At 32.3% G+C, this 15,360-nt stretch overlaps 1 protein-coding gene and 1 non-coding gene across 2 annotated transcripts; both read right to left on the bottom strand.

Moving 5' to 3' along the window:
- Positions 1-6,730: 6,730 nt before the first annotated feature.
- On the bottom strand, positions 6,731-6,835 carry LOC125208694 (small nucleolar RNA snoR69Y). The gene has a single exon (XR_007174176.1). It is a non-coding gene; the product is annotated as a small nucleolar RNA snoR69Y (small nucleolar RNA).
- A 4,711-nt stretch (positions 6,836-11,546) lies between these two features.
- LOC125204836 (F-box protein PP2-B15-like) lies at positions 11,547-14,081 on the bottom strand. The gene is made up of 3 exons (XM_048103579.2): positions 13,708-14,081; positions 12,216-12,334; positions 11,547-12,109 (listed from the first exon to the last, which is right to left on the bottom strand). Exons 1-3 carry the CDS (start codon positions 14,065-14,067, stop codon positions 11,689-11,691), a joined length of 900 nt encoding a protein of 299 aa, XP_047959536.1. The 5' UTR covers positions 14,068-14,081; the 3' UTR covers positions 11,547-11,688.
- Between the last annotated feature and the right edge of the window lie 1,279 nt (positions 14,082-15,360).

The following is a 15,360-nucleotide window of genomic DNA, read 5'->3' as shown; positions in this document are numbered from 1 at the left end:
TTCATACTTATATAACAGGTTATTTAAAATAAGAAATTGTGATATAGCAACTTATAGAAAGGGTATAAATTTGAATCGACGATTATGCATAGCATAAATTTTGAGAATTCATACAACATGGCCAGGTTTCATAGGCATGTCATAAATTTTGATCAATTCATACCATGTGTTATCACATTTTGCATTTGCGGAGATCCAATATGTTGGGAATGTGGCCAAGTGAAATGACTCGAGCTGTAAACGGTGGCTGCACAAGCGAAGCTTCAGCTCATAGAACAATCTCACAACAGTCAGATTTATTTGACTAATTGATTGAACGGCTGAGATTTAATGGAGTGCATCATGCAATCTGGGCCGTTGAGAGCAGAGTTCAGTTCAAGAGGAGAATTTGGGGAAAAAAGAGAAAGGGTTTTTCTTCAGCTGATTGTGTGATCCTCGAGAGTTCCAAGAATCAGTGTGTGAGTTCAACTTGCGGTTCTGAATCACAATTGTTTTCCTCTTTCCAGTTTTATTTTTTGAGCTCTGTATTGTAATCGAGATCTCTGACATTGGTGAATAAAAGATTTGAGTGTATGCTTTCCCGTGACGAACCACGTAAAAATCCTAGTTCTTGAATTGTCTTTATGTCATTGCTGTTAATCTGAATCAACACAATAAGCATGATCTAACTTAGCCAATTTATCATTTTCTGCTGTATCTAGAAATCTACTTACAACAACCCTTATTCATCTCAGCATTTTCGAGTTGTCGCCACAGATAGGTCTTTGCCAACCAAGAGATATGACACGAAAAATCCGGTTGTTCCTCATCCAGCCATTGCTGCAAAGTGGGAAAATCCTTCTTTTCTAATTCCTCCGTCGCACACTACAAATTCAAAAGCTTTGTTTTTTATTGGCATGATAATGTCGTATATTTTGGTAAATTTTTAATATGAAAACTGTTTTGCTAACGAAAATAAAATTAATAATAGATGAGAAACTGAATACTACGATGTAAACAAAACATAATATAAAATAGAGAGAGTTAATACAATCAAAGAGAAGAAGAATGTTAGTTAAATTAGTGTTAATGGATAGTGAGACCTACATTATTAAATTGATACTCCCTCTATCCTACGGTACTTGAGGCATTTCTTTTCGGCACAAGATTTAAGAAAGTTGTGCTTAGTAAGTTAAATAAAGTAGATGAGAGAATAAAATAAGAGAAAGAATTGAGATTAAAGTAGAAGAAAGAATATAGCAGGTGAGATTAGATGCTTTGTTTTTAGCCAAAAAAAGAAATGGCTCAAGTAAACTGGGACAACCCAAAAATGGAACACGACTCAAGTAACTTGACAAGGAGAGAGTATAACTTTCCAAAAGTGAAATGCACGTATTTTTGTGGGACAGACGAAAATGAAAAATGCACATATTTTTATGGGACGGAAGGAGTATTAGGCATATCAAACATGTGTGCGCGCTGCCTCGACACTGCGTGTGCAAGTATGGTATGCATGATATAATAACTTGAAAGACATACCATGCGTACCATGCCTGCGCACGCAATGTCAAGATCATGTGCGCATAGAGTTGGTGTGCATGATGAAGCTTGCAACAGTGGATCTTTGAATTGGGCTGGTGACTACCATCTAGAACATGTTCCAACACGTGATATAATGGAATGATGGTCGATAACTTTTGTAACAAACATTCAAAACTATGAGAAGGAAAGGTAACCAAGGACTCAAGGATCTGGAAGCAAAAGTGGAGGGGAAGAACCTAGGAATTGTCTCATGGAACAAAGTGGGACTGAAACTAAATAGAGGAACGAACAAACTGCGGAACCCTCTCAGCGTGTTGGAATGTGATTTCTTCTTTCTTATAGAGTCGACTTGGGCTCTCCAGTTCGATTGATGTGGCATATCTAGCCTTTAATATTCTCTAGGTTAGGAGACCTGCATAGGCTGCATGGGACAAGGACGAGTTGCCCTTCACGTTTTCGACTGTTGTGCCAATATCTAGCTCATTCACTATTCTCCAAGTTTTCTTCATTCCTATGTATTCCCCTTGTGTTTTCTTCTCTTGCATTCTCCATCTGCCTTGCATGGAAGCAAAACGACACTTTTCTTGTGCTTTTCTTCTTAACCTGATGTAGACATAGACTCACTTTTATTCCTGAAGTTAGTTGGAAATATCTCCATATAATTATTTGGTTTATTTATTATTAATTGTTTAGTTGTTACGATTTGATTTATTTTCGATAATGGTTAGGATTTTATTTGTTATGGTTAGAATTTGATTTATTTTCTAGTCTATAGAATATTTTTTTACCACGCATATTATGAATATGTGTGTAGTTTCTTATTATCATAAAGAAGAATGAAAAATTAAAATATTTTAGTCTCATTCCCTCCTTGGCCATTAAAAGCTCCCTAGTATTTTAACTAGGGTTGTTCTCTTCTCTCTCTACAAATTCAAGTTAATATCCTTACCGAACAACCAATTCCTCACACCTCTTTCTCTAAAATAATTCCAATGACAGACAATCTCCATCATAACCTCATGTGGAAAAAATCACATCATTATTTACTACTCCTTCCCTTCAAGAAAAATAGTCTCATTTTATCATTTTGGGATATCCACAAAAAATAGTCTCATTTCTATAAATGGAAACTCTTTCACTCATACTTTACCCACGTTTTCTCTTATCTTATACTTTACCTACTTTTTCTTCATATCTCTCTTACTTTACCTACTTTTTTTCTACATTTCTATTACTTTACCTACTTTTTCTCCTACTCTCTTACTTTACCAAATTTCTAACTGAAACTTGCGTCGTCCAAAAATGAGACTAGTTTTGGTGTTCAACTTAGGCCACCTGTTCAATTTTTTTTATTAGATCTAAGGATAGTGATAAAATGCAAACTTCAAACTCTGAACTCCTCAACACAGTGTCAACACATTGTAAAATTTCAAAAAAATTTACGTCAACACAGCGTCAACCGTTGACACCATGTTAAAATTTTTGTTTAATGTTATTTTGTGATCTGTTGATCAAATGTGGCATATCCTGGCTAAGATGTCACATTTCTTAGTCAACATGAGATTTTAGTAGTTGTTGGTTAATGTATTTAATTGGAGAGAAAAATGTCAACGTAAGTATTAAATGGAAAAAGAAAGACAATTGAATATTTTAATTGGAATGAGAAAAGTGGTTGAGTATATTAATTGAATAAAAAAATTACCAAAAATAGAAATGTGTCATCTTATTTGGGACTAGGGCTGGGGAAAAATACTGAAATACCGCACTTACCATACAGAAAATACCGGTTTTTGGGTATGCCGCAGTTTTCGGTACGGTATCATACCATATCGAAATCTTTCGGTACGGTAACAGTATCAGTTTTCTTATACCGCGGTATATCGAATGTTCGGTATGTACCGTAGATTCGGTATACCGTGATATACCGAATCCTTGGTACATACCGAAAAATTGATATATGTTGAAATATTACATAATTTTTATATTATATTTAATATATTTATATTGAAATAGAACCAAAAGACAAAATCTTCGAAAAATCATATTTTTAAATATTTTGTGTGCAAAATAGATTTTTTTTGCATAACAATATTAAGGTATACCGTCCCGTACTTCGATATACCACAATAACGATAAGATAATGGTATTAAAAATTAACCATACCGAATTTTCGGTATACCAGAAATTCAGTATGGTATCGGTATGATATTTTGTCATACCGCAGTTTTCGGTACGGTAAGCGGTATGACATTATCGGTACGGTATACCATATCGATCCACTTCTATTTGGCACAAACTAAAAAAAAGTGGGTCATCTTAGCTAAGACAAAGGGAGTACTATTTACTATTGGAATTTATCTTTCATTTAGAATAAAACACAACCATTTTGCAACAATATTTTCTTGATTTTCCATTACTATTTGTGGTGTTTGAATTGATGGTGTGTTATCTTTAGTCCTTAATAACACATGTTTGGTTTGTAATTTAAAGCCACGTTATAGTAAAAAATTTCAAAACTAACCTCTGATTTTCTCTATATTGCCAAGACTGAAAAGGCTATTTTAGTAGTACCAATAATTTAAGATTGAAATAGTATTTGCATAAATTATTATCACTGAATTACGGGACCTTGCCTATTGTACTAGCCACATAGAAAAATTTAACCAACAAATCAAACACAAAATGGTTAATTAAATGCACTCTAATAGTCTTTTGGTTTCAAGCAAGTGAAAACTAGAACTTGTAATAAATATGATTCATTTTATGAATAAAAGGAAGACAAATAAAAATTCGAATAAAAGTTCTCATTTTGATGAATAAAAGGAAGACAAATGTTTTAAAAGCAAAACTTAAATTATCTCCGCAAATTAATAAAAGTGAAGATATTTCGGCCCACAAATCCGATATTTGGCCCAATTGTTGCTAAATCCTTGTTACTTTTTACTTAAATCCCATATTTATAGTTTTATTAATCTGGTTTTATTTGTTCTTTTAGAACTGCATTATTCAAATTATATAGAAGAAAAATTGAACTAACATGACAATCAAATAATTTGAGACATTCTCACTTTTAATCCCACTCAAAAAAACATCCATTTTTTTATATTTGAAAATAAATTCTCTCCGTAGTAAATATTTGAGTAAAGGTCAAAACTGATCCTAAATATATGGTCATTTTACGATTTAAGTCCTAAACTTTGTCTTTTGAATTTTTTGATCCTGCACATTTTAAATTGGATCACAATTGGTCCTCCGTCAATAATTCCGTTAATTTTATAAAAGTCAACGGATTTAACTCAATTTTGACCAAACTATACTGTTAATTCTGATTTTTAATCAGTGACTTAAAAATTAAGGTTTTATTAAGGTTTTCAATTTCTGCCAAATAATGAAGGTTTTCAATTTCTGCCAAATCTCCTCCCCTACCACCGCTGCCGCCCTCCGCCTCTTCTTCCACGACTGCTTCGTCGGCAGCATTGAAGTTCTAACAGTTCTTACTCTTCATCTATTCTCCACCCCTCTGTTTTAATCTTCTTTCACATTCAATTTCTCAACTGTGTTTAGAAAATAGCTCCAGTAGTTCCTTCAACTGTGATATCTGCAAATTCTAAAATGATTAGTGTGTGTGAAAAATTCATAGAAATGAAAATGAATCTGTATCCAAAAAAATATTGCTCCAACATCCATCAAAACTTCAAGCTCCTTGCAAAAAAAATCTACAAATGCACAAAAACTTTTCCTCTTAAACCATCTCCAAGGTACACTAAAATTTAAAATGAAATAGGTATTTAGCTCCAATAATAGTACTCAAAAACCAATCTTATTTCTGATTTTTGAGAAAAAAAATATCTATCTTTAGGTTTACACTAAACCAAAACCTAAAAAATAAAACCTAAAAAATTCTCAAATTTTATGAGTAAAAAAAGTATTCCCTCCGTCTCATTGAAGTTGACTCACTTTCCTTTTTAGTTTGTTCCAACTAAAACCCATTACTTAAAAAATAGAAACACTTTTATCTCAACTTTATTCTCTCTTCTCTACACACAAAATAAAGTTACATAAAATCCCGCGCCGCCCAAGGAAAGGACCATCTTCCTTGGAAGATAGGGAGTATAATATAGAGAATATTCTTTTAAGTTTATGTTTAGTGTAAATAATTTGAGTAAAAATCAATATTTAGTATTAGATTTACACTAAAATAGGTTTGAGTTTAGTAGAATGGTTAGAGATGCTCTCACGAATTCTCTTATTTTGTTTTGTGATGCAACTTCATATACTAATTTGATACTGATATACAGGGATTCTCTTATTTTGTTTTGTGATGCAACTTCATATACTTATTTGATACTGATATGTATATGTTTGCTTTTTGCATTGCTGTTTCAGATTTCAGCATAGCATAGAAGAACTTGCACGAGAGCAGTCGTGGAAGAAGAGGCAGAGGGCGGCGGTGGTAGGGAGAAGATTTGGCGGAAATTGAAAACCTTAATTAAAAGTTTAAAACCTTAATTATTTGGCAGAAATTGAAACCTTAATTAAAACCTTGATTCTTTTAAGTAACTAATTAAAAATCAGACAGTATAATTTGGTCAAAATTGAGTAAAATTCGTTGACTGTTATACACTTAACAAAATTATTGCCGGAAGACCAATTGTAATCTAATTTAAAATATGCATGACCAAAAACTTCAAAAGATAAAATTTAAGTCCAAAAAATCATAAAATGATAAAATGGTACTAATATGTTCAGGATCAATTGACCTTTACTCTAAATATTTAATACTAACCTTTTTCACTTCCCTTATAATTACACCCAAGCAATGGTGAAAACTGATATACATGTAACAGAATAGCCAAACTCGCGTGTCATTCAACATGGCAAACAAGCATTAAATATCTGCTTTCTTAATGTCTGGGAATGAGGGGTACTCTATCACACGTATAATTAAGACCGTGATAGTTGTTTTTAACCCTTTTCCCCAATGTGTCGTAAAAATTGAGTTATGTAGAACCTCTGTTTCTAAATTGAAGGGATCGATAGTGCGTACAATTCGATTGAATAAATTAATCCATATTCCATCAATTAACGCATTTGGAAAAAGGGAAAGTTTTTAACGATGAAACAACCAACTGATTAGATCAGATTCAAACCTAAACTCGCGATTAGGTAAAAAGTTCACAAATAATTTATGAAAGAAATGAGAAAGAAAAATGGAGTGGCTCAGACGAGACGTGAAAAAAGTATTGTCCCTGACCTTCATACAAAATAAAGATCTCATAGAGCTGGGATTAGTAATCTAATCATCACTGCCAAACACCATTTCCTTTGAATATAAAACAAAAAACAAGATGCTAATGACATAAAAATAATCTATTTCAGTGTATGAGAATACCGATTCCAAACATGCGGAAGGTGGAGAAGAGGAAGGCTGCGCTCTGTGGGGTGAATGAAGGGAATTGAGAGCGAGGGTTTTATAGAAACCCTTTCAACAAAATTGAACTGAGAATAAACCCTAGGTTATGTGAAATGGGATTTGGGCTGGAATGGGCTGGCCCGATTTATACACAGCTGGAATATGTCTCCTCAAGTCCAAGCGGGGAATTAGTTTAATTACTACTACCTCATTCCCCCAAAATTTGCTACACTACCCCGGTTTTAAGAAATGTAATGGAAAATGAGTTGAATAAATTGGTGGGATGTGGGTCCTATTTTTAAAGTATTAGTTTTATAATAAAATGTGAGTAGGAATGAGTTAGTGAAATATGGGCTTCACTACCAAAAATGGTAAAAGTGAAGTGTATTAAATTTTCAGGGACGGACCGAAATGGTAATATGTACCAAATTTTCAGGGACAGAGATAGTAACTTTTATAATACCATCTCCAACAAGGAGAGGTAAATGAAAGAGGTATATTATCCATTTACCTTCTCATAAAGTAAAATATATCCTTCCAAAAAATAATACACTCTAAAGGAAAAAGGTATATAGGAATGTATATCATTTTTTTAAAAATAAAATAATAGTTCAAATGCATTAAAAAATATAAAGTGTAATACCTTCTCAAATATCTTCCCTCTTGGAGAATGATTTTTCATGAAAAGAAGGTAAATATGGTAATTATGAGATTTTACCTCTCCATTGATGAAGATGTAAAGATACCTCTTCAAAATAGAAAAAAGTATAATACCTTCTCAAATACCTCTTCCTTTGGAGAAAGATTTTTCAAGAAAAAAGGTAAATATGTTAGTTATATGAGTTTACCTCTTCATTTACCTCTCCTCTTGGACATGCTCTAATCGATTTTTATAAGTTATAATATAATGCTACATAAATAGTAAAATACTATTCAAACACTGGTAGGGAAAAAATTATTGCGCAATGTGAATAAAAAAAGTATTGTGTGCAGTGGCGGAGCCAGGAATTTTGCGGTGGGGGGTCTAAGAAGAAGAAAAATTTTAGCGCTCACTGTTAATAAATATAGGTATCTCGATGATTTTGTTATCGAAATTAGTCGTAGGAAGACCCTTTTATGTTTTGTCTTTTTTCATCGTTTAGAATTAGAATATCTTAAAAATAAATGAATGTTTTCAGATATTTAGTACACAAGAAATAAATGGATATCAAGAAAATTTAACCTAATCGAGAATAATTGATATAATAACTTAGTGAGGATCTTAAAAAAAAATTACCTACTAAGAAAATTAAGATTTTCATAAGTAAAGCAATTGTTTAAGTGTATATATAAATTTTTTTTGATAAAACTATTAATTATATTACAATACTAATAAAAAAGTAGTTTAAAAATGTATATTACAATATTGACAAGTTATTGAACAAATAATATCCTTTCAAACAAATCTCTAATAAATGAATTGATAGTAATTGAATATATATAGCACTATCTCTAAATTATAATTTGACAAAAAAAGAGAGAATATATCATTAGATAAAAATAGTCTTTCATAGTGATTAGGTGAATATTGCGATTTATTTGACAAGAAATGGCTTACTAAACACATTGGGCAAATATTCAAAAAAAGTGAAGGCGCGTGGCTGAGAATCAAACTCAGCACCTCCACCTCAACTATGATATATAGCCAGCATCAATTGCCAACTACGCTAATAAGTTATATGAGTAATGATTCTGAATATATATAATATAGTAAAAACTCGAATGGCTGGGGGCCCAAGGGCCCCCCATGCCCCAGCGTGGCTCCGCCCATGATTGTGTGTGAGGATGTACTACTATATAGCTGTAAGCTGTCACGTCGATCACCTTCTCCTGTATCGAAATTAGTAGGCTGATAAATTACGTGGATTGGGTCGCTATCGGGTTGAGGATTGAGTCGCTATCGGGTCAACTCAATATCGACCCAACTTTATCGGGTCTCAACCCAACCCAACCCGAAATCTCGTGTTCTTATCGAGTTCAACCCAAACAGATTCGTGTCGGATTCGTGCGTATTTCGTGTTATCCAAAAAATTATTGGTCGTCTTTTAATGATAACAAGTTACTAAACAATATAAACGCTATACGATAACGACCGACATATGATATTATATAATTAAAATTTAATATTATACGATAAAATAAGATATTACAAAATTAAAATAATTAATTTAAATATTTTTTAAATCCAAATAATAAAATTAAAGTATGTTAAAATTAAATCTAACTAATAAAGTTAAAATAATTAAAATAATTATTTTTATATAAAATTTAAGTATGTAGTAATACTTTTTTATCATAAAAAATAATTAATAATAGTATTAATCATATTCTTACTAATAAAATTAAAATTATAATATTTTTTAATTAATAAAATAATTAAAATTAAAATTTAATATATTATTTTAATTAATAAAAATAATTTTTTTTTTTTTCTTAACGGATAACCCAACCCGACCCAAATCCGACCTGACCCAACCTAAAATTTCCGGGTTCTTATTGGGTCGACCCTATAAGGACTCAAATCATAAACGTGCGTGTTCGTATCGGGTTAACTTCGTGCGGATTCATATCCAATTATCGTGTCGGATCAAAAATTGTCAGACCTCAATTTACATTACATTTTATAGGGCACCAACTGTAGGTAAGAAAATGAGAAAGCTTCACCAGCTTTCTATTTGAAATAATTATTTTCCAAATATATAATATAACTAACAAATTATTTTATTGATTAAATTCATGGAGTAATATAAATTGATCAAACAATTTTTTCTTCTACATTATAGATTGTATAGATGAGAACAATTATTTGATCATGTGATTTATCTTTTATTATTATATTGTTTAAATTCAAATAAACGAATACTTCATTGGTCTTCCATAAATAAAATTTGTCATTTTTGTCTAAATTTACCAAAATTAGCTCACTTTGATTTTTTTAAATTGACTCACCACACATACACTTCCACTTCTAATGATACTTCCACTTCTAATGATGCTGAGTCTTATTATTCTCTATCACTAGTTAATATGTGAACTTCTTTGTTTCACTCACCTATTTTACGAATTTTACATTAAAATTTGTGTCGTTCCTAAAGTCTATATTTTTAGGGGAAGAGAAAGGAATGAGTATATAAATTGAACAAACAAGTTCTTCTTATATGTTGTGCACTAAATGGTAGATCATAATTATATAAGATATTTTAATCAGTTTCTTATAGAAAAAAGTTATGATTCACAACCTACGTAACTGCAGACAATCTGCCATGAATAGTAGAATAGTTGTAGTGTCGATTCTAAAGTCACTTTTGTACTCTTATTAACTAATTACGCTAGGGATGGTATAACACCAGATTGGATCACAATGAGATAAACATTTCTATGTTAGTTAAACTAAGTATGATGTCTCAATAATTATTTACTTCATATAAAAATAACATTGCACATACGATATTGGGATATTGGTTATGTAGTATACTTTGATATGTCAATAAGTGACACTTTTAGTAACTCGGATATGGAATGTTGTCATGTTGAGAAGTGTCAATCAATATACAAAATGTCTACTATTGTTACGTTATAGATTCATGTATGGATATTTATAACATTTTTTTAAGAATTTAATTAGAAAATATGAATATATAAATGAATTTTCGATATGAAATTAATATTATGATAAAGCTCAAATTAAGGCGAATAATATGTCTAGGGCAGGTAATTCGGTCATCGGTTAGTCGGTTAACCGATGACCGAACCGATTACAGTGTTTCTCGGTTAATCGATAACCGAAAATTTCGGTTATCAGTTCGTTTCGGTTCCAAAAGCAAGGCGTCTATCGATTATCGGTTCGGTTCCGGAACCGATCGGTTAGAACCGATGAGAACCGACTCCTCATTTCCACCGCTTGGCTACTCCCAGCTGCCCGCCCACTGCGCCGACTCCTCCTTCCCAGCGACGCAGCCACCAGTGACACAGCACATTCATACACAAGTTGTCTCAAATACATAAGCACATTTTGAGTAAGCAATTATTCTTTCTCGTGAGTGTCTCAAATTTGAGTAATCAAATATTAATTCTCAAATTATTCTTATTTGCTCTTACATTCCAGAAATGTATGAATGAACAGAGCAGTTTGTTGTTAATGTCAAGTGTTTATGTTAATGTCAAGTGTTTATGTTACTTGCTTTTGAAAGAGAGTGTTTATCAGAATTTAGATTTTCCAGCACCATTCCTCACAGCAAAAATCATGAAATGAGGAAGAACAGGGGTGCCGATGTATTATTTGGCAGTAACATATTTAGTTTTCATTGATTTTGTTACTTTACATAATATTTTTTTTAATTCGGTTTCAGTTCGGTTAATCGGAACCGAACCGACCCTATTCGGTTAGGAACCGAACCGAACCGATGCCAATTCGGTTTCGGTTCCGGTGCTCCGATTTCGGTTACTGTTCATCTCGGTTAACCGTATTGTCGGTTCGGTTAGAACCGAACCGACCGAATTACCTGCCCTTATATGTCTAACTGTATATGCACCCAGTGCAATGGTTATAAGTGTATCTCAAAAAAAAAGTTGATGATTAAATAAAATCTTTTATAAGAATCATAAACGCAAATGAGTGGTAGGCTGGTAGCTACATCCAAACTATAAAAATAATTATGACATAAGTAGAAAACTTAATTATTTGGTGCTTAAAATTATAGTGCTTCCAAGAATTCTCAAGTTTTAGGTCTAAGCTCAATCCCTTCAACAACTATGCCCCCCTTGAGATGCACACCATTTGTTTCTCTAAACCAAATGTTCACCACTTCTTCTTCCTTCCTCCCATTACTATGAAACTCTCCTAGTTCCACCTCCAACCATTTGTCGCCACGAGGATGAATCATGTTATCTTCCTCTCCATATAAACCCTTTGGTCCATGCCTATGATTTTTGTCGAGATGAATTGTTCTATTCGTTTTGTAGTTTCCGATTTCAATCGAAGCCTCAGATGGCACAACATCCAATCCAAAAGCGCGATTCACCAATTGAAGAATGAGATATGCTCTATAAGTCGTGTTTGGGGACAACATTCCGATATTTACTTTTCCATGCAATTCTAGCCAAGAGACCATTACTAGCTCCGCAGTCTCAGAGAATCTGATTTTGTGCAATCAAAGAAAAATTATATAATTGAATGATTAAATTATTACAAAAATGAAAATAAAATGAATTAGTTAATTAGATGTAAGTTGAAGAAATTAACCTCGAGTTGTCCACCGGTTTCCACGACCAATATAAAGAATTTTTCGACCAAGCAATTGAGAGTTCCCTTGCACTCAACATATAGATTTTCTTGGTCGTATTTTTATCTATTGAAAATGTCTGCATTTGTCACACATTAATAACTCTTATTAGGTCACGATTCCTCTGCTTCGTCTCATCAATAATGTTACAATTAGAAACATTATATTTAATGATCGCATCATATCATATATTATAAATATTGAAGTCTACGTTTAATCAGGAGTAGATATAAAAATGTATTTCTGTAGATGCTATATATTCAAAATCTCGAATTTAAACTTTTGAAATAACTTACTAGTACATGTTTTTTGTAATAATAGAATTTTTTTGCACAACATTTAATTAATACTCCTTCGGTTCCCTCATAGTTGAGGCAAAACTTTTCGGCACATAGTTTAAGATAGAAATGTTGAGTGTGTTATATAAATAAATAAAAAAGTAAGAAAAAGAAAAAAGTAGAGATAATAAAGTAAAAAGTGAATAAAGTAGTGTGAGAGAAATTAAAGTAAGAAAGAGAAAAAAGTTACTAAATATGGAAAAATGACACAACTATTAGGGAACTTCCTGAAATAAAAAAATGACTCAACTATGAAGAAACGGATGTAGTATAACATGCTAAAAATTTAATGATATTATATTAAAAAAAAAATACAGTTTTATAGGCTTAAGTCCCCTTATGATATCATAAGGTGTGTCCTTCCTTAACTCGAGAGAATGATATCATTATTACTTATACAAATTTACGAACTTGAACTATAAAAGTTTATGATATCCATAGAGTAGGTGCTTAAGCTCAAGAAGAAAATGTTAAAATAAGAATTACTACCTCCGTCCCCCAAAATTTGCTACAATTTGACCCGACACGGGTTTTAAGAAATGTAATGGAAAGTGAGTTGAAAAAGTTGGTGAGATATGGGTCCTACTTTTAAAGTATTAGTTTTATAATAAAATGTGAGTAGGAATGAGTTAGTGGAATATGAGGTCCACTACTAAAAATGATAAGAGTGAAGTGTATCAAATTTTCAGGGACGGACCGAAATGGTAATATGTATCAAATTTTCAGGGACAGAGGTAGTAGAAGCTAAAAAATAGTTAAAAACTGTATAACACGAACATAATATAATGCTCTCTTTACATATTACTCCATAGTTTTGAAATATGCTTATTAAATATAATATCGTTATGATTTTTTATGATATAGTAATAGTACTATATAAATTCGAGTTATCTATAAGAATATAAATTTAATAAAATTAATACTTCTCCTATGGCCCCATCTGAGTATATCAAATTGTAGATAATTTCGTCGTAAACAGGGGAGAAAATTGGCACATACTATATCACATGGAGTATATAAAATAGTTTTAGATATTACCTATGCTAAAAGAAATCATTAATAAGTAATGAAATATATATCCACACGCATAAATCGTCATCAAGCATATAATGACCTTTTTGCCAGCGTCGATGAGAAGCGGCGCGGACGAGAGGCGGCGAAACGCATCTTTCTTGGAGGAGAGATCCACCGGCGAAACCGATCTGGATACGATGTCGCGATAATCAGGCGGCAGAAAACTCTCCCAGACGGCGTCAGAGGCGGCGGCGGTGCGGAATGCGGTGGAGACGGCCGCCGCGGAGCAAGCGTCGCATGGCGAAGTTAGCGCGATTACGAGGGACAAGCAGTCTTCCGGCAGCGCCTCCATCAAACAGGAAAAACGAAGATTCAGCAGCAGAATTAAGCAGTTGCCTGTTTGTTTGGAAATCATAGTATAAATTATAGAGGTTGGGTTGGTGACGGTGACCGATAACATGTGATTGTAAATCGTCATTTTATTTTCATAGTGTTGTCATCTCTCATATTCCTTTAACAAAATGACGACATCTATACATCTTTGATAAATTCCCGTTTTACCCTTTTTTTGTTTATTAAATTACACTAGTACTCCCTCCGACGTCAACATTTGTCTCATTTTGACTCGTCACGAGTTTAATAAAATGTAAAAAAAGTTGTTACAAAAGTTAATGAAACATGAGTTTTATTTTATACATTAATATTATAATAAACTGTGTATAAAATGAATTAATGGAATGTGAAATATACTACGAAAATAATAAAAATGGAATGGAACGATTAATAAATGATACTACCAAAGGATTAATAATTACTCCCTCAGTCTCCAAAGAATATACACTTTGGCACGGATTTTAATATAACATTGGTAAAGTAAGAGAGAAGTAGAGATAAAAAGTATTTAAAGTAATGTTAGTGAGGAATAGGTCTCACCTCATTAGAAAGAAAAGAGTTTCCAAAATTGGAAAGTGCATATTCTTGTAAGACGAATTAAAAAGGAAATAATGCATATTCTCGTGAGACGGATGGAGTATTTAAAATTGTGTCCCGTTGATCTAAAAGTCTAAAAATTGTTATACTAGTTCTTTCAACATTATTTACACTATTAATGGGCATCCTAATTTCTAAGTAGGGTATTAGTTTTAACATATAGACATGACACCATCGACAATTGCTAAAGAAAAATAATAATGACCCCAGAATCCCTCTAATTGATGCTAAACTAGTACAATCAATAAACTAAGAAACTACTACGTATATATGGTTGAGATGAGCTCAAAGACTGCATATTGCATAACATTATACATACATAATATGATATTGATCTCTTCATTCATCATCTTTGATATAGTATGAAATATATAACTATCCTGTGATGAATTTGATACATCAGACAACCTTCCGCTAGATTTTAGGAAATAGAACCATTGTTAGTATATTATTTAGCATTTGTCATTTACAAATGTCTTCCTAAGTTCCTATATTTGGAGTAGAAACTAGAGTTAACGTGTGTTAGATCACAATCAAAATCCCCCTACCACTATAGGTTATCCAGTCTAATATCTAATTATCGAAAATATCTTTTTGGCTGGGCAGTAGTCTTAGATGATAAATATTGGGCACAACCTAATATTTTGTATATGTGGTTCAGGATTGCTCTACATTAAGAATTTAAGATGATTGTTCGCCAGCCAAAAATATGTCTAAAGCAACGTGCATTTGCCGTTTTATTAGACTAGTATTTTGAATAATT

The sequence above is a fragment of the Salvia hispanica genome, chromosome 6 (genome assembly GCF_029641045.1).
Source record: "Salvia hispanica isolate PSC_SH4W2 chromosome 6, Shi_PSC_v1, whole genome shotgun sequence".
Taxonomy (NCBI): domain Eukaryota; kingdom Viridiplantae; phylum Streptophyta; class Magnoliopsida; order Lamiales; family Lamiaceae; genus Salvia; species Salvia hispanica.
The sequence above is the reverse complement of the archived record's forward strand: the minus strand, read 5'-3'. Positions and strand labels throughout refer to the sequence as shown.